The sequence below is a fragment of the Myripristis murdjan genome, chromosome 22 (genome assembly GCF_902150065.1).
Source record: "Myripristis murdjan chromosome 22, fMyrMur1.1, whole genome shotgun sequence".
Lineage (NCBI taxonomy): Eukaryota > Metazoa > Chordata > Actinopteri > Holocentriformes > Holocentridae > Myripristis > Myripristis murdjan.
The window spans coordinates 31,201,510-31,221,067 of NC_044001.1; the positions used below are offsets into that span (position 1 = coordinate 31,201,510).

The 19,558-nt window shown below is 39.5% G+C and overlaps 2 protein-coding genes across 8 annotated transcripts in view; both read left to right on the plus strand.

Moving 5' to 3' along the window:
• gphna (gephyrin a) overlaps positions 1-14,621 on the plus strand; it is a 58,706-nt gene extending 44,085 nt beyond the window's left edge. For 3 of the 6 annotated variants that reach the window (XM_030081787.1, XM_030081788.1, XM_030081790.1), the window contains 10 exons: positions 532-685; positions 874-995; positions 1,628-1,715; positions 2,355-2,428; positions 2,554-2,618; positions 4,015-4,113; positions 7,518-7,621; positions 8,905-9,001; positions 9,080-9,218; positions 10,960-14,621. In XM_030081787.1, the coding sequence (XP_029937647.1) occupies positions 532-685; positions 874-995; positions 1,628-1,715; positions 2,355-2,428; positions 2,554-2,618; positions 4,015-4,113; positions 7,518-7,621; positions 8,905-9,001; positions 9,080-9,213 (937 nt within the window). In that variant the 3' untranslated portion in view covers positions 9,214-9,218; positions 10,960-14,621. Of the gene's footprint in view, positions 1-531; positions 686-873; positions 996-1,627; positions 1,773-2,354; positions 2,429-2,553; positions 2,619-4,014; positions 4,114-7,517; positions 7,622-8,904; positions 9,002-9,079; positions 9,219-10,959 lie in introns of those variants that run through there. The other 3 variants (XM_030081791.1, XM_030081789.1, XR_003930355.1) reach the window with 2 other exon arrangements.
• Positions 14,622-16,581: 1,960 nt separating this feature from the next.
• Positions 16,582-19,558, plus strand: part of pals1a (protein associated with LIN7 1, MAGUK p55 family member a) — a 49,965-nt gene continuing 46,988 nt past the window's right edge. For both annotated transcript variants that reach the window (XM_030044377.1, XM_030044378.1), the window contains exon 1: positions 16,582-16,778. The gene's annotated coding sequence lies outside the window, so the exon portion shown is untranslated. The remainder of the gene's footprint in view (positions 16,779-19,558) is intronic.

Consider the following 19,558-nt stretch of genomic DNA (forward strand, 5'->3'; position numbering starts at 1 on the left):
CAGTTTAAATGCTCCAGAGCCTTTCCAGTGAGTAAGTATGAGTAGTACAAGGACTCTGGCTCTGTTAGACCTAAATGCAACAGAACCTTAGTTAATATCATTAGTACCACCTGTGTTTACCATGCTATTTCATGTCAAATGCCTGCTGTGAAAAAGGTCTAATGGAATGGAAATTTGGAATAAATTGTTTGGGTCAGTTTGTCACCTGATTTATTATATAATATGTTGTATATTTTATTAGTCTAACCAGGTGTTTTGCAGTAGTATGTATAGTAGGTTGTTTAAGCAGTGCATCCTTGCGAAAACCCAGCCCTTAAAAATACCACCCAGAAAATGTACAAAATGCTTAAGAAGTCCTCAAAAATAGTTACTAAGACCTAATATCTAAAATGAGGGAACTGAAAAAGTCTGGTGCTTAAATATATATACCAGCCCCAAGATTGAGTGTATTCTGTATTCAACTTGGTGTAAACTAGTTAAAGCAGAAAACCACCTGTATATAATGTGATCATCTTCTGTCTCTCTGCACAGGCCAATAGGTCATGACATTAGGCGAGGAGAGTGTGTCTTGGCCAAGGGAACCCATATGGGCCCATCAGAGATTGGCCTGCTGGCAACAGTAGGAGTGACTGAGGTCAGCGTCCACAAGTTCCCTGTCGTGGCTGTCATGTCTACTGGCAACGAGGTACACACACACACACACACACACACACACACACACTGATGCAAATACACGTTTTTATTTTTGCACACATATCTTTATGCAGTTGTAAAGGTCAGAAAGCTTTTGGTCTGCTTCTATATCGGATTGCCAGTTGAATTCCTGTGTGTGTGTGTGTGTGTGTGTGTGTGTGTGTGTGTGTGTGTGTCCAGCTGTTGAATCCAGAGGATGATCTCCACCCAGGGAAGATCAGAGACTCCAACCGCTCCACCCTGCTGGCCACCATCCAAGAACATGGATACCCCACCATCAACCTGGGCATCGTCGGTGACAAGTATGAGCATGAAATCTGTTCACTCTCATTGACTTCTTGACCTGCTGGCTCTGATGCTGCAAAAGTAGAAGTATTTATTTAGGGGTTTTGTTCTAAAATCTTGGTGAGGTGCTTTTTCTCTCTGGCAAAGACAAGTGAAAATTTCAGAAAATGCATGTGAGAATATATACATAATTCGGAAATCGTATTTTCACCTGCCTCTTTCTTTTGGGTATTACATGTCACTGGCAAAAATATTTAATAAATGCATATTATTTATTTCACTTTAAGGTAATAGTTTGCTCTAATTTAAAATTTTAATAATAGAACCTATCACTTGTAATCTAATAATAGAGACGCCTCTTGAGTCTGTTAAGGAACAGAAATCTCCTGCTTTTTATTATTATACTGCTTTATTAGGGGCATTTTAATCAGGTGAACAAGATCAGTCAATCAGTCACCATCAGCACTGGCTCAACTAACCACTATAAAAGCCACCTGGTGGCTGCTTTTACCTAAAGCAGCCAAACAGAACTGAGTACTGTCTACTTGTCCTCTTTGGGCTGTGATTATCCCAATAACGACAAACCTGAATATGATATAATGCATGTCATAATACGTCCATTATTATTGTTATTCTATCGTATCTTCAGCCCTGATGACCTGCTGTCAGCTCTCCATGAGGGAATCAGTCGTGCCGATGTCATCATCACCTCAGGGGGTGTGTCCATGGGAGAGAAGGTGACCTGTGACCCATTACCACTAACCAACCAAAGAATCTTTTGACATTTGGAGTTGGTATGCTGTTTAATCATGAACTTCTCACAATGTAGGGGAAACATTTACCAGCAATTCATTTACCCACTAAACTACCACTCAGCACTCAGGCCAAATGAGAAAACGGTAGATCTGAGATCCAAAATTGACAGGGATGGTGAAATCAGATTTCAGGTAGTAACAAGTGATTGACAGTGACGATGACCCCTGATTTCTCTGCCTTTCTGAATTTTGGCAACACCAGCAAGGGAATATTTGTAGTCAGTTATAGGGAGTGATGTATTCCTTTAAAATGAAACAAACAAAATAAAGATTTCCATCACAACATCAAGTCATTTTGTGAACAGAGAGAGATGATTAAGTGTGTCTCTTTCCTCTGGTTTTCTTCAAACTTCGTTTTAAGTGTGGAAAAGCTGTCCAGGAGCAGCCATTGTCTTTGAAAATCTTAAATTGCAGAGGACAAATTAACCATCACATTCCAACAGTTATTCCCAACTCCTGGAAAAACTGGCTTACTGAAGCCCAAAAGGCCATGGTGCAACTGTAACCATCTAAAGTGTGCTACCTTATAATTGTCTATCTGTCTGTCTTTGTCTTTATCAGGACTACCTGAAGCAGGTGTTGGATATTGATCTTCATGCTCAGATCCACTTTGGACGAGTCTTCATGAAGCCAGGGTGAGAGAAACAGAGGAGCCGAACTGATTCCTTGTTCATATCGCTACTACTAGCCTGCTGCTACCACTACTGTTACTACTACAAGGATATTACTATTACTAATGCTGTCTGTCTCTGGTTCTCAGTCTTCCTACTACCTTTGCCACAGTAGACATTGACGGAGCACGGAAACTCATCTTTGCTCTACCAGGTATTATATTTCTTTCCTCAGTGTGTGCATGTGTACATGTGCCTTAGTCCTCAAGGTCCCAGTCTGTTCTAACCGACCCGAACTTTTACCTTTTTGGTTTATGTAATATACTGGTCTATACCGGTTTAACTTCTTTATTCTCTGTCATTTCGGTAGCAGAGGTGAACTGTAACTCTCCCTGTTGTCCAGTCCCCTGGACCCTCTCTGACCCATCTGGCCTTGCTCCAGTGGCCCCTTTGTCTCTTAAGCATTTCTTACCTACTATACGTATTGACTTACCCTGGCCCCAACCTGCAACAGCCAACCAGGACGACATTGGCCATTCCTGTGTTTTCCCCTCTAGCCTGGGACCCCAACGTACCATTAGCCCCTGTTTACTATGTCCACGCCCCAGTTGTCCTCATCCTTGGTTTGTATGGGCAGTTTATGGTGTGGTTTAGACCAATATATTGGTTTGCTGCTATATTGCAACAGGATTTATTATAAATCAGGTACAGGCCAGGCAGTGGTGTTGGCCTCTGCTATGATGGAGGTTTCTTATTTTTTTCATTCACCCAGGCAGCGTGCAGATACCTGTAATGAAACCTGCCTTAGTCTACCATAAAGGATAACTCCAGCTATTTCAACCTGGACTCTGTATTCCCATCATGTTTCATAATACTAAATAATTATGACCAAAACCTCATCAGTTGCCTCAGTTGCATTTGCCTTCCTTGCTAAGGTGAGTGGCTCTCCAGTACAATTCTAATGGTGAGTTGTCAATCCAGAAACACACTTCAAAAGCACACAGAGTGTTTGTCTTTTTAACATATTTTCACTCACTCTGTATTGGAGATTGACATACCCTGTTAAAGGAGCTGCAGGTAGCTCAGTAATGAAGCAATAGACAAGATTTTTGTTAGAATTTATTGAAATAATATTAGGAAGATAGAGTTCAGATAAAGCATGGCTGGAATTTTTGTCTCTGGAGCTGCTAACCTAGCTACAAGTATTTCATTGGTCAGTTTAGTTGACTGTTAAAGTAGTTTATAATTTTAGCATCTTGATGGTTTAAATACTGTTTTAGAGTATCCGCCAATGGAAGAAAAACAAAATTCAGAGAAAATGTTGACTTTCAGCAGTTTCAGTCCAAAATTTTTAAGTATCAGTCTTCAAAATTTCTCAGCAGTTGAACCCTAGTCTATACTGTGGGCAAACTCATCTCTTTACCACTGCTGCCCAGCAACCCCTCACTGCAGTGTGTTGCAGTACCACTTTTGTATTCAGTACTAGATGTCTGTAAAGTTATAATGCTTATTTGAAGGACCTTTCTATTGTGTCCTGTGGTCTCAGTACATGTCCCTGGTGGTTTTCGCTCCAGTCCAGTGCTGTGTATGTATTCCTATTGTTATTAAAGGAAACTTCAGCTTCAGAGAGACTGGGCCCTCTCTGCTGGAGGCCGTAGCCCTGAGCGAGACCGAGGCCAGACACCCAGTACCCCCTCCGCCGAGAGGAAGTAGGTCCTAAAACCAAACTCCAAATGATGCCAAAATTACCTCGCACAGGTTTCTCCTTATTCTATGTAAAGAAAGTATACCCTAACCTTGACACCTAAATGACCCGGAAATGACCTCTTTTCCCACACCACAAATGACCCCAAAATGACCTCTAACCTTATAGATCCCTCCTAACTCCACCAATATGAAGTTGGTCCTAACCTTGAACCCTAAATCACCTGTAACCCCATAAATTTTACCCTGTTCAGTCTAGATGAAGTAGGTGTTAACCTTAAACCCTAAATGACCCCTACACAGTTTCTTTCCCAACAACCCTAATAAGCCCTAAATCACCTATATCTTCACTATGATCTCCCTTACTACACTTAAAAGAAGTTGGTCCAAACCTTGATAATAAACTTGGACCCCTAAATGGCTCCTAAGTAACCTCTTACCTTACAACCCTAATAACCCTTAAGTGACCTCCAAGCTTATAAATCCACATCCTCGATCTACCTGTAGGTCCTTAACATCAAACCTCGAATGAGCTCCTACCTGACGAATTCCTCTTCCCTTTACCCCAATAAAGTGAGAAGGTCAACTACACTCTGGCATTCAAGTGACCTTCACCTCATCCCTACATGATTCCAGATGACAGCACCTTGACCTCAATCCTGAATGCAACCTGCAATATGGCACATGCTTGTTTCTCCATACCACTTGCCCTTGCCCTGTTCCAGATCCTGATCCTGATCCTTGCCTTAGTCAACCTTCATAATGATCTGACCCTTGACCCTCAGTTTGCTGTACCTCTACCTCCTTATTTTGAATCCAGAACCCATGTAATGCTGCATTCACTCTGTGGCCTACAAAAACCGAACCAATTAACATTGTGGCATGCCAGTCAACCACACCACCTCTGTCTTGATGCCACGGACACTGTGATAAACAAGGAGTTTGATCATTATACATGCATTTATATAATAAAAACCTTTGTGATGATTGATTTTTATATTTCATTTCATCTCAAACGGCTAATAGATTGTACTTATCATTATTCCGAATTATTTCATGTGATTCTCACTGCAAAACAAAAAGATACCTAAACACTGACTTGGAATAGCTCAGCTACACCAGAGTTTTGGATCTTGTTCTCCTGGGAAAAGCTTTTCTGAAATCCCAAATGGTCCTCTGGATGAAGAATGTTCTTCACATTTTTTATTTGTCATTTGAAGAAGAGACAAAAAGACCGAAGGTACAAGTGCACATGGTACATAAATATACCTCTGCTTTTTACTCATGTTTGGTCTTCTGGCTCAGTAGGTGACACTTTCATGTGTGCTGGTGGTGTTTACCATCATTCTTTTTAGAAAGTGATAAACATCTATCTATGGTATACCACCCCAATGTGAATGCAGCGTTAGCATTGTATTCATTACACTGAAGGTTTTTCTTGTGCAGTGTACTGCTTGCGTGGGTGTGGTCAAGGCTTACAGGTCTACTCGACTTCTCCTTTCGTTCCTCCTCCCTTCTGTTGTCTTTTTTGTGTTAATTTATTGCCTGATTATGGTGTATAACAGGTAAGTTAGTGGTAGAGAAGATTACAGCTGTGAATATTTATAAAACTAGGGGAGCACTTTGTAGATGGTACTTCTCTGGCCTGCTTTTTCCTAGGGCAGTAACATTCCTCTCTTATTTTGATTACATTTAGATCTGAGTTAGCTTGATTACAACACCTTAAAATCTGTCTGATATTCTCTCTGAAATCTGATCTCTCTCCCTCACGAAAATGCAAACTGATATGCACATCACCTCATCTTATAAAAATTTTCTGCTACCTCACAGTTAACACTTACAGTAGGGCCCTCTCTTCATGCCTGCACAGATCAAGTGCAGTGGCTTTTCACTGGCAAACTGGTAACTTCCAAATGTGCTCAGCTGCAGCCCTTTGTTAATTTTGTGGCTTGTCCCAAAATGGGTGAGGAGTGCAGAAAACCGAAGAGTCAAATTAGTTGGTTCTGTGCTCTGATTTCGGTGTCCAAAAATCTTGGTGTGCCTCCACCTTGTGATGTTCTATACTTTCTACACCTACTGGACAAGAACAGCAGTTTCTTAGGACAGGGATTTTCGAACTTTTTCTCGCTTCGGACCCTCAAGTTGACTTTAATGAAGTTGCTGACCCCAATTCAGCTGATTTTGCCAAGGGACCCTGAAATGAAGATATTTTGTTTGTGTTAAGTATTAGATTGTTTAGACATCATACTTGAACAGTGACATAGATACAAACATAATGCTAAAATCATTATCCATACATTTTTTGTATTATAATTTAAGGTGAATTAAATTATGCTGAAATTAAACTGTTCTCTTTTTGATTTGATTGGTTTTGACCTATGCCACTCATACTACACCAAGCCATAATGTATTCTTCCTGGTACAGTCAATTTCTCTGGCTTTAAATTGCACAAAATCTTTTGGTCATGCCCAAGTGAATGCGTCTTCACTGACTCTGTGCCTTGATTCATAATAGAAGAGCCCTGCAACACACTTGTTCCCTGTCTACTAGTTTGTTCTTTTGCCTGTTATTCTATGAGGTGCCTGCTGTTTTGCTTACATTTGTGGTTCAAATCATAATCAAAAATCAATTTCTATTTCCATAGCTGATATATTGTATATCAATTGGAGACATTGCATGTACACTTTGTTGTTAATGAGGCCAAAAACCGCTCTGACTACTGAAGGTCCAGTTGTCCAAATGACTGGACCTTCAGAACATTTTGGATACAGTTACACCTGAATTCGGTGTGCTGTTGTTCTATTTAGTTGCATTCCAATCACCTAGGACACAGTATAATGCCAGTTGGAAAGAAGTTTGAAGGCAACCCAGCTACAGTTACATTTGCCATGCTTGTCTGTCCATTAAACTAACTCATACAAGCTGAATCAAATTTTAAGCAAATGCCCAGTTATATTGTATTACCAAAATCATTCAGGGAAATCTTGTCAAGATGTTTTTGGATATGGATATGGTCACGACAGTGTTATAGCAGGCCTGTTGAAATACCAACCAAACAATAATAGTAATGTTCTGGAAACTAATAATTATGTTTAGTTATGATGGTAACTGAAACATCAGAACCACTTTGTTAACCAAGGACAATACATGTACAGAGATTTACTTAACTTACATTGGTGCAGGCACATATAGCACAGGGACATCTCTGCAGATAGCACTGCACAGATACACATCCAGCTTTCAGGCACTACTTATACATAGGCAATGTGGTACGCAACACAGTTGCATTGAATCAGTGTACCATGAGGTAGTATAGTTAGTATGTTTACACTGATCTGGATAATGTATGAAATTATGCAGATATTCCGGTTTTCCTTGGTAACCAGTCACTGTTGTGTTGTTTTCTAGGTAACCCAGTGTCAGCAGTGGTGACGTGTAACCTGTTTGTGATTCCTGCTCTGAGAAAGATGCAGGGCATTCTGGATCCCAGACCTACTATTATTAAAGCTAGGGTAATGCACAAACACATACACACATTCTGTCAAACCTGCTTGATTGTAAGGATAAACCACAGTATTTAACTTAAGAAGAGCCCTGATGTAGTAAATGAGGAGACTGTCCCTTGGCTACCTGGACCTGGGTCCAATCCCAACTCTACTGAAGCATCTTTGAGCAAGACACTGACTCCCTATCAACTCCAGGTGTGCTGCCCTCTAGTTGTATTTTAATTATAATAAATAGAAGTCATTATTGGCAAGAAATTTGAAGGCATTAGTAGTCTTGGGCCCTTTCCTTAAAATAATACTGCCTAATTCTTTGAAACCTGAACAAACTCACTTGTTTTCTTTCAAAAACATAATATATTTAAATCAAATTACAAGAATTACCATAAAATTGCCATAAAATCATTCAACAAAATTTGTAAAAATCATTAAAAAAAACACCAGAAAATGACAGTTAAGCCACTTAAATTACAAGAAAATGACCACAAATCTCCAAAACTAAGTAAAAAAAATGAAACAATTACAAGAAAATTACCAAATAATTGTTATACATATATATATATATATATATATATATATATTTAATTCCCACAACATTTAAAATAAAATTAAATGAAGTGAATTAAATGAAGTGAAATCTGTTACGAGTGCGATATAAAACAGGCTTCTGGTTTTCAAAAAGAATGAACTTGAATAAAAACCAAAAACAATATAAAAAATAGACTTTTTCTCTATTAAGGAAAAAAAAAACACTCAAAAACTACACACAACCAAAGCAACAAATGAAATGGATGATCAAGTCTTTGTAAACAATACTTAATACTTATAAATACTTATAATATAATACTTATAAATGTTAAGCACACCAGCTCGTCCAGGTGGCTGGGCTCCCCTCTCTCATTTGCTTTGAATCCAAAATATTCCCACATGGGGGCTGCTGCATTTGGTTTGGGAAGAAGTTCCATGTCGTTCTCATTCGCTCTTTTCTCCGCCTCATCTCTACCTCACAAAAATCGCAGTGTGCAAGAGCGTTCCCTCCGTTCATTCCACTAATGAACTAGCTCACCTCGCTGACAGATGACGCACAGCAGTGAACACTCTTGTCGTCTGGTCTCTTTTGCAGAGAGAGACGAGGAAACAAACATGCATGAATGTGGCAATTAATTAATAAATGAAGTTACCATCTTCATTTAAATTTACCGTGCAATTAACCGACTTATTGCATATCGCATCAGGCCTACGCTGACCGTGTCAGTAAGAGTGTGTGTGTCTGTTTGTGGGGGTTGTTGCAGCTGTCCTGTGATGTCAAGTTGGATCCTAGACCAGAGTACCATCGCTGTATCCTCACCTGGCATCACCAGGAACCCCTTCCCTGGGCACAAAGCACAGGTACACACACACACACACACACACACATAGGAAGATATAAATACACACATTCCCTAACTCCTTCTCCCTATCTGTCAGGTAACCAGGTATCCAGCAGGTTGATGTCTATGCGTAGTGCCAACGGTCTGCTGATGCTGCCTCCTAAAACAGAGCAGTATGTGGAGCTGCATAAAGGAGAGGTCGTGGATGTCATGGTCATCGGACGGCTATGATGCAGGTGCGTTATGCTCTTCTCTCCTCTGTCCTTCTACATATAAAACTGTGTCGGTTATTGGTCAAGTTTAAGTCAAGTTAGCCATTAATCACATTGTTTCTAGATTTATCATCACTATCCTGAAGCGATGACATTTGTTTCCATTTGCCTGAGTGAGCGAGACATAATCCTGTATGAGAAGCCTACAGTAAGCTTCTCGAGTGTCAGAGGTATTGTGTGTGAGCTGAGCGCCATTCTTCCACCAGAGGACCATTTTGGATTTCAGAAAAGCTTTTTTTTTTTAATTCTTAAAAGATTTTTTGGCATATCTGCTTTATCTGATAATTACAGTAGGCAGAGAGACGGGACAGGCATAGGAGAGAGAGGGGATGACATGCAGCAAATGGCCTGGGTTTGAATTCTGAGCCACGTTTCAGTGTGCCTACTTTACCTATGGCATTGAAACTTATATAACATAAAACACTTTGAATAATAGAGACTGGTGTTTGTTTCTTGTCATGCTGGTAAGCAGAGGCCTACACTTCGCTGTTTCCACCAGTTGGTCAGCCAGTCAGCAGTTAGATCCAGAGGGACATATCCAAAATCTATTCAGCAGAGCACCATGTAATTTGGTGACAACATTCATGTTGGCTTAAAGATGAAGCCGGGCAACTTTGGTACACCATGACCTTCCTTCTATGCACCACTGGCAGGTGAAATATTTAATCTTGCACACTAATGTATCAAAAATTGTTTTTTGCATTGCCATGAAATGTACTTTATGGTTCAACATTAATGTTGGCTACATGATACTTCAGCTTTAGTGACTCCATGACCTTTCCTCTAGTGCCACCAGCAGGCCAAATTTTGTAACCGTGGTAGTGGTTGTAACAGTTGATATTTTGTAACAAGATTCATGTTGGCTAGAAATCTGACTATTTTAGTGACCTTCCCTCTAGTGCCACCAGCAGGTCCAGTGGAGTGCTTTCATTAGGAATAACACAATTGTTTATACATGGAAATGTAAAATTATCAAACAACACAGGCCAAAGTAGACATACTATAGGTAATAGTGTCTGTGTCTCTGCCGGTGTCTGCAACCACTTGTTGCTGTTTTTGTGACTGTGATCATAAACGTGTGTCTTGACTATTATATTGTTGTACTGTAGAGCATGCTGACTGTCTTAACCCAAAGAAGAAAGAAAAGATATCAGACGTGCAATAGATTATTCAAATCCTGGACTTTCAGAAGGCAGCCCTACAAATTACAAACTATTCTAACACTTGTCTGGTCAATAACCTGTACTGCTAACTTATAAATGGAGAGGTGGCAAACCCATTCAGCACTTTGTTGACCAGCTCAAAGTTTCCACACTTTTCACCAGTTCTGGCTCTCACGCTTGACAGTAACATGTCCTTTTACACTCCTCACCCCAAGCATGATGTAAATTAATATGTAAATATTAAGAATGACTAAAACAAATTACATTCTATTTACTCAGATAGTGTTTTTGTTCTATTCTGTTCTTTTGAACTTCAATGAAAATAGTGTCACGTACCTACTCAAGAATCTCAACTCAAGTTAATGCACTCTGATTGGTTGATCATAGGTGGATATCTATGTACAGGGACTCAACAACACATGTCAGTGCAGAAATATGTTAGCTTCAATGCAAGTGCTGCCCCATATATTATGTTTACGTTATGTTTAACCATAAAATGTGACAAAGTCCTTGATTTTCTCTTTTTGATATTCTCTTCCTAGACTATGATGTCACTCGCTACCGATTACCATGGCAGTGCCAGGACTTCCTGTCTGGACAGGAAACGGGCAGGGGACAGGAAGTGATGCATGTCTACCTGGTCGCCATTAGCTGTGAAGTCATATGCAACAGCCAATTGGAGCCAGCGGAGGCTGAATCCTCATTGGTCAGCTCTGAGGAGATCACTGTATTTCAACAGAGAAAAATGTGAAGAAAAAAGAAAAAAAAAACTATATAAAATATGAGATTTATTCTGTAATATTATTATTATTCTGATGATAATTAATATTATGATTATTAATATTCTTAATTAATATTCAATTTATTATTATCATTATTAAGGTTCTGATTGAATATTATCATCCCAGTAGTAATCATGCCCTCTTTTCTCCTCTTCCATTTGCTTTGTGTGTTTAATACTTTCCCTTGTAGATCTAGACAGAGAATCTCTTCCCCACCCCCCCACCCCCTCCCCCATCCTCCTCCTATTTCCTATCATCTCTTCTCCTCTCCTCTCCAAATCACAGTTCTTCTCCCTGCAGCTTGACCGATAAGAGATTTGAAGGCCAATACTGATATTTTTGGATTGAAGCCGTGTGATAATTCAGTTTCTTTAAAGATGGCCTTTTTTTATGTCAGAAAATCCAAGACAATGACAACATTTCAGCATTTTTCCTTACAGTTTTATTCCTGTTATGGCTGAAAAGCCCCTGAAACATCATTAGACCATTATGGGACACTAAAACTCTCCACTACAAGCCATAGTGATGAAATTGTTTTTGGTGGGTTAGCAGGGTCAGGGAAGAACCTAAATCGAATGAGAGGTGGACAACACTGACACTATAACACTTTATATCAGTCTTACCCTACCTAATGTTGCATTCTGGTGCTCATAAACTAGACAACTGCTAATTTATAACTTGATGGTGTTCAGGTGCTTGTGCAATTCAAAAATGCCTGGAGAAGTTGGGTCCAGGCTGCAAATCGAACTATTTTGTTCTACTATTTTGTCTTACTGCGTGTAGTTTGATCAGATTTTAGGAACCACAGAAGATCACTGTCATATTTGGCTCACTGTTGATGTTACACATACAGCCACGTTAACATGGTTAGTCGTGTCATAATGATGAAAAAAGTCAGGTATCATTAATCTTAGTTTAACTCTTGCATTTAAAGCATCATGTACTGGATATAATGACCTTGTAGTTAAAATATTGAACTTTGGTGAAGTATTGGGTTGTGTATAGTTACCTGGGCTTGATATGAGTCCAAGTGGTGGTGAAATATCCTCACTAGTTGCTCTGAGCTCCCCTGGAATGCTAATCCACAACACTGTATTTCTATTTCTTCATTCACTTCTATAGACCAGCAACACAAAATAACACTTTTAGTACATAAACAAGTGAGAACAAAGTGTATTATGTTAATTAAAAAAGAACAGCAATAAGTCTTGGTACTTCTTATTCTTCTATTTTTTTTTTTTATTTTTTTTTTTTATACAATTATTTATGAAACGATCATAAATCAGGTTGTTTCTTCCTGGCTCAATGTGGAGGATCCCTGCAGACGCTACCTGCCCAATATTGTTTCCAAATCAAGTAAGAAAATAACAAGAAAAGAGCCATTTAATTTCCTCAAAAAATGGGTACCAGGACTTGTTGTTTTCTATATTGGTATAATCTGTGTTGTTTACATTGGTTTATGGACTTAAAGTGTTGTTTTAGAAGCTGCTCTGCTGCACTGTGGAAGTGAATGGAGAGAGAGAATTAGAGTATTGTGGATTAGCAGATCAGAAATCCAGGGGAGCACATAGCAACTGATGAGGTCATTCCATGTGCACTCATATCAAGTCCAGGAAACTACACCCAACCAGTTCAAGCACTTAAAATTTTCTTTACTTTGTTAACCAATTTATGAGGACCATTGAAGACCTACCCTCTTTTGATGCAGCACACCAGATATAGATCCCCTGTTTCTTCCTGTTTATGTGATCGGTGCCAAATAATCCTGTTTTGTCAGTGGTTTAATGCTGTATTCAGGTTGTACTGGAACAACTTGATGGTACAGAGCAACAACTTGAAAGTTTTGACACACTTCAATGCATTTAATCCTGTCAGGAAGCAATGGTTGACTGTTTTTTTGTAGATGTTGATTGCTGCTAATCAGCTTTTTCACACTTAACAGATCCATGTAGTGAATGACACATTTGGTTACATGTTTTTACTGCATACCAAACATTGCAGCATCAACCATGAACCAAAATTCCAGCAAATAGTTTGGGATTTCAGAAGAGCTGTGAGTAGGAAATTGGGTATTTAATGAAAATTGTTCATTTTGTTGGTTGTTTTTGAAATGAATCCATTGTTTCCTGCACTTGATTCCTAATATCATGTGTCATAATATCATATGTCATCAGAGTTCAGGAAGTGGAAATTTTCGAGAATATTTGCCACCTGAACTTTTTGTTCAAGTCAGAAGCTTATGTCTACCGTCTTTTGCATATGACATCAATGCAGCAGAAGCAAGGGGTTGTTAACTGTGAGTTTTTGCCTGATAGGCTGACACAGTCTTATAGCCCCCCACCCCCCAAGTCCCTCTGTCCTCACTGTCCTTCTCATTTTTATCCTTCCTCCCCACTTTTTTGCTTTTGTGCGCATAAAGGGGTGGGGTGTGTGTGTGTGTGTGTGTGTGTGTGTGTGTGTGTGTGTGTGTGTGTGTGTGTGTGTGTGTGTGTGTGTGTGTGTGTGTGTGTGTGGGTGGGGGGGTGGGTGGGGTCTCTCTCTTTGGGCAGGTTCGATTCAGAGGCCAGAGTGTAGCGCCATGTGCAGGGCCTTCGATCCTGGTAAAAGTTCACCTTATGCGGCAGCCAATCGTTAGTGAGTTTACACCATGTATGACTTTTCTGAGTGCAGCAGCATTTTACCACTCTAGCTTGGATGTGAGAAACTTCTCAGTTACCTTGAATGCACCATTTCTATCAGTGACTCATGCCGTGTTCACGCCATATCGGACAGCATTGAACGAGACGACATCTGATGCTCGCATCTTAAATAATTTATGTCAAAGAATTTCAAATCAACGAACTGCAGCAGATATTGTTAATTTTTGTAAGTAGAGTTGATTATTGGTGTGAATATAACTGATCATTTTGAGATTTTTTTGTATCTTGGACTGCTGACATCAGTGAGTATGCAGCTACATATGCTGCTGTGTTAACGCACTTCTACGATTTTCGATGCCAAGTAGGACGTATGGGAGCTTACAAAAATATTCCCCACATATCCTATTTGTAATTACCACCAGGATGCAGACTTTTTTCCCCAGTCGGCAGCTTGTATTTACCGTAAATCCAATATGGTGTGAAGGCAGCATCGGAGCATGTCCTGGCGCCTGCCCAAGGAGGATCAGTCAAACCCAGATAGATTCATTTGAGTAGGAAGAAGGAGGTTATTGATAAACTGCCTTTGTACTGACTGATTCTAAATACTGGACTGAACTCAGTGTCATACTGCACAGACTATAAAACTATGACCAGCACTTGTAATGAAGCAATGACACAGCATTCTACTACTACTGTATAAATATAATGAAGAGGATGTTTTTTCTGTAATGATATTATTGAAACTGAAGATGAATTAATAAAAATAATCCTGATTATTCTGTACCCTGTTTTAGGAAGTCACTCTCATCTTCATGTTGCTTTGATTGGTGTCTGACTGGCTAATAGAGGGACAGTAACTCAACTATTGATTACTTGGTTATTGTCCCTTAAAAAAAAAAAAAAACAGAAAAACAACCCAAACCCCAACCAAAGAAGTACTTCTTAGTCTTTGAGAGTAAAAGCTTTGAGTCTAAAATAAAACTGAAGTTGAATCTAAGGGACCTGTGGGTATTGTGGTCCCTTTTTTTTTTTTTTTTTTTTTTTTTTTTTTTTTTTTTATCAATTTTTCCTTAATTTTCTGGTAATATTCTATTTTTTTGGTAATATTCTGCTAATATTTACTATTTTTGACAGTGTTTGGCTCATTTCTTGCTAATTTGCTAATCACCTTTATTCCCATGTTTTTGAAAGAAATCCAGTGAATTTTCTTAGCAGGAAAACCTCCATGCCTGGCATAAGGCAAGCAAAGTGAGACTTGATGTTCACAACAGATACTCACCAATGGACTGAGAAGATCAAATGGTCTAACTGTAATCCGACCAAGCTGAGGCTATTTATACCTCAGTGTCCCATTTTATCCAGCTGTAAACCCAATAAAAGTTAAGATTCAGCCTTTGTAAAACAGAAAAGTACACATTTCAGAATTTACCGTGGCTATGTAAATACTCTCCCACTTTTTGCAAATTTTAACATGTTGGTACAAGGTGAAAAAATACATAAATTGGGGGGTTTTGTTGTAATGTTTACTGAGACCTAGGATGAAAAATGCTTGCAAAAAAGAGTGGTTATGTAAAGAATCAGAGTAATTACAAGATTACAAGGAAGTTTATTGGTCATTATACAACAGGTTGTATGATGAAATTAAAATGTGGTTCCGTCTTGATTGATTCTTTTAAGAAGCACTTACTCACTCCCTGAAATATTTTTCCAGTGGATAAATTGGTGATTTTTTTTTTTCTTTTTTTTCTTTCCTGCTCTAATTTGCTCTAACAGCACCCTCTTTTGGTCCCAAGAGAAGCTTCATTTATTTATTTATTTATTTTTTTACTTCACTATGTTTTTTTTTTCTCTTGAAAGCCAGTGCCCTCCTATTATGAATATACATTCCAGCTATTGAATGTATGAGTATATTTAAGTATTTACTGTATTCCACTTATCTTTACTTTTTTTTTTTCCTAAAATTCCACAAAATATGTAGTGAAGCATAAAAGCCAAAAATAATTTCTGCACAACTGAAATGAAAATAGATAGATAGATAGATAGATAGATAGATAGATAGATAGATAGATAGATAGATGACTTTATTGATCCCAACCAGGGAAATTCTCGTGTTACAGCAGCATCAGTAGAAACATATAATAAAGTTAAATAAAATAGAATAAAGACTAAATATATACAATAAAGCCTATAAAGACTAAAAACTAAAAATATAACAGTTAAGGTGCTGAGTAGCGGAGTGAAAAAGCCCACTTGGATAGTTTTATGCATTCACGGTTTACTTTCTCCTCCACATCCAGGTGAATTATAATACACAAACAGGATGCTATAACTAACAAATGTCATACAGAAAAGATAAGCTGCTTGTTGCATGAAAGATACATTTTTCCATGTTGTAAATGCTGGGAGAAACAGGAGTTTCTAGTATTGTTTCTAGGCGTTAGTATTATATGTTTACAGTAGAAAAAATACAATTAAAATGTACACTATCAGAAGCAGAAAAAAATAAAGTGAAAAGAAAACTAAAAAAAAAAAAAAAACAATTTATAGATAGATAGATAGATAGATAGATAGATAAAAAAAAAAAAAAAACAGCTATGATAAATCATTACATTAAATTCCACCTATAAAATTGTGTTTTTAAAAAATCAGTCAACTGATAGCAGGGATAGGGGATTCCTTTCGTCGCTATATCCAATCACCGTCATTGTTTCATCCGGAGCGCAACACTAAGGCTCCTCCCCTTGTCTGGAACTGGAAATGACAGGCAGTCAGAGGGAGAGGTCTGCTATCTCTGGATAAACTAGTTGCTAGTCTGTCAAAGTTAAACTGTAAATTAGAAAAACTGCATCCCCCACTGCGAGTGTGTGGATTAAAATTAAAATTAAGTTCTGACTGGATTTACCAGGTAAAAGGAATACTGGGACAACGCAGACAAAGAGAGTGAGTGTTTTCGATCTGATCTGAAGTGGCTTTGTTATCAACAGGTAGCTGCACGAAGAGGCCAGCTAGCCATTTAGCTGCTAACATTAGCCTGTTAGCGCGGACTACAACTAACACCTACTTTTTGAGTAACACGTAGTTTATGATGCATTGTGGCTGGCCGCGAAACCGTTGTCAAAAATGTTTTCCAACTCCGGGCACTACTAAAAATGAAGCTACTTTATAGTACAGTCTCTATCGTTAGTTGGTTACTTTGACGAGAAGTTAGAGCTGGCAATCCAAACAGTCACTTTTCTAGCTAGCTGTCACACCATGTTGCCAGATTTGATGAAAAAACAAACAAACAAACAAAAAGAAAACCTGCTGCTAAGATAGGTAAAGGTAGCTACTAGCACTCACTATTACAGTGTTTGTTTTGAGGGACATATTTGCATTAAGGACGCCATCTAGTTTGTCTTACTCCGTGGCATAAGGGTGGTTAATCATAAAAAATGCTAATTTTGAGGAGGTCCTCCGGGTAGTCCCATAAAACCTAGCATGCAAATTAAGAAACAGATTTGATTGTTGTAACCGGTTATTGAGGTGTTACCTAGCGATTTCCCAGTACCATACTGTAGGGGACTCTCGACTCGGGCAAAGATTGCATTTAAAATGGTAATTTTATTATAATACATGGTACTTGTTGGAATATATAAATGCCGAATCGAGAACTGCCCCCCTGCGAGTCAGATATAGTCTTATGTTCTACCTGGTGTGTGTACTTTCACTGATAAGCAAGGCAGCTTTACACTGCCACATTTTTTGAAAGGAGTTAGACCTTTCTTTTTCTCTGTGAAAGAGAACTGTATGTATTGGGCCTGTGTCAACATAAGAACTGGAGTATCTCAGGCAACTTATCAGGACTTACTTTCTGTGGCTGATTGATAGATATTTGTGTTTGGTTCCAGATCCTTTACAGACTAGCAAGGTTTCAGACGTTTAGACAGCAAACCGTCATCAGTTAAATGTTTTAATATCAGACCACTAATGAAAGAAAGTGTTCCTGGGATGCCTGATAATTTCTTTGACTTTTTTAAACTCCAGTTAGGCAGCCCCAAGCCCACTTAGAGGTGGTCCCTGATCCCTATGTTTTTCTCAGGGGTTGTTCAGGTGTTACAGTACTGTCTGGGAGAAAGGTAGGAGAGAAATGAGTGGAGGACACAGGCCAGCATGCCACTTAATTACTGTTAGCCACAAAACCACTTAAACCATCTTAAACAGCACTGCCACTCCTAATGTCAGTGAACAATCTGACCTTCCCAGTGTCACAGCTCTGTGTTGGAGGCCCTCAGCTGTGACTTTGATGATAACACTCTGATAACACACTGTTACATTGTCATTGTTTTCCCAGGGGTTTGGACGTTAATTTGGCCAAAGTTTTTCTGTGTGTGTGTGTGTGTGTGTGTGTGTGTGTGTGTGTGTGTGTGTGTGTGACAGACAGAGAGACAGACAGAGAGAAACAGAGAGAGAGTGTGTAGGTAGGTGTGTAGGGCTTAAGGCTGAATTATGCTTCTGCATAAGAAGAGCATACGGGGGTTGTGCGAAGCTTACGGGAGTTGTGTGACCGCCGCAGAGCCTTGCCGCGCACCTCCCAAAAATTGTAACTACGCGGACCCTACGCAGCCCCACAAGAGCTGTGATTGGTCCGCCGAAGTACATCATTTCTGGCATTTTGTTGCAACCGGCATCACATCCTGTTGTTGTGCCGGCCAGCAGCGCCATTTTTAAAACAACTGTTGTGTCTCGACTCGTCGGTTGTGTTTGAAAACTTTGGAGTGCTGGATCTCACGGAAGAACGCCTGGCCGAGGAGGTGCGCAAGTACCTGCACCTATACGACTTGTCCTGGAACAACAACAGGAAGAGCAGCGACTATACGTCACACGGGTCTACGTTGGTGGGCGGAGAATTGCTCAGTGTGTTTCGCAGAGGTATGTTGGACACACACGCTGCGTAGGAAATGCGTGCTTCACACAACCCCCATACGCGGAAGCATAATCCGGCCTTTACAGTCTTTTCTTCCTGAAACAATCACTGTTGAGGTGCTGTTTAGGAAGGCACTGAACCACCAACCCACCCACACACACCTACAGACATGTATGGATGTAGGTCCACTTGCAGTTACTGCCTCATTGAAAACTCAGTCCCTGTATAATAAAAATACACTGTAGGCACTCATTAGGATGCAATATAATGACAGTAGCCTGGTTTTATTGACCCTAATGTGATCAACCAACACTAGCCTGTATTACTTAAACATTATAGCTTGTGAAAAGGATGGGTTGACATAACAGGAGTGGATGTATGTTTGGTAAGTCAGTTATTATTGAGGTATGTGTTAGAAACTGTTCTATGGTAGATCAGATGAAGCTGTTACATGACTGGATGTTAGGGCTGTTGCAGTTGCATTGGAGCACTGCAGTGAACCATAGGCCCATTTCTACCAAAAGGTTCCTGGTAGTGTTAGCTCCCGATTCTTTTGTTGAATGCCCAAGGACAGACCGGAGTCAATCTTCAGCTCTCAGATTTAATATTTATTTGGTCACATATAAAGCAAGACAGCGCTGGTCTCAAAGTGACAGAGCTCTCGCTGGATCTCTATCAGAATGAGCCCCGATATCAGGAAATGATACACATTTATGTTCTTGGGCTGGGCCTGCCCCGTACATAGGTTGGACTTACACGCAACCGAGTATAATTGGCCAGTTACCCAGACATGAACAGGCCAACCACTGTCCATGCC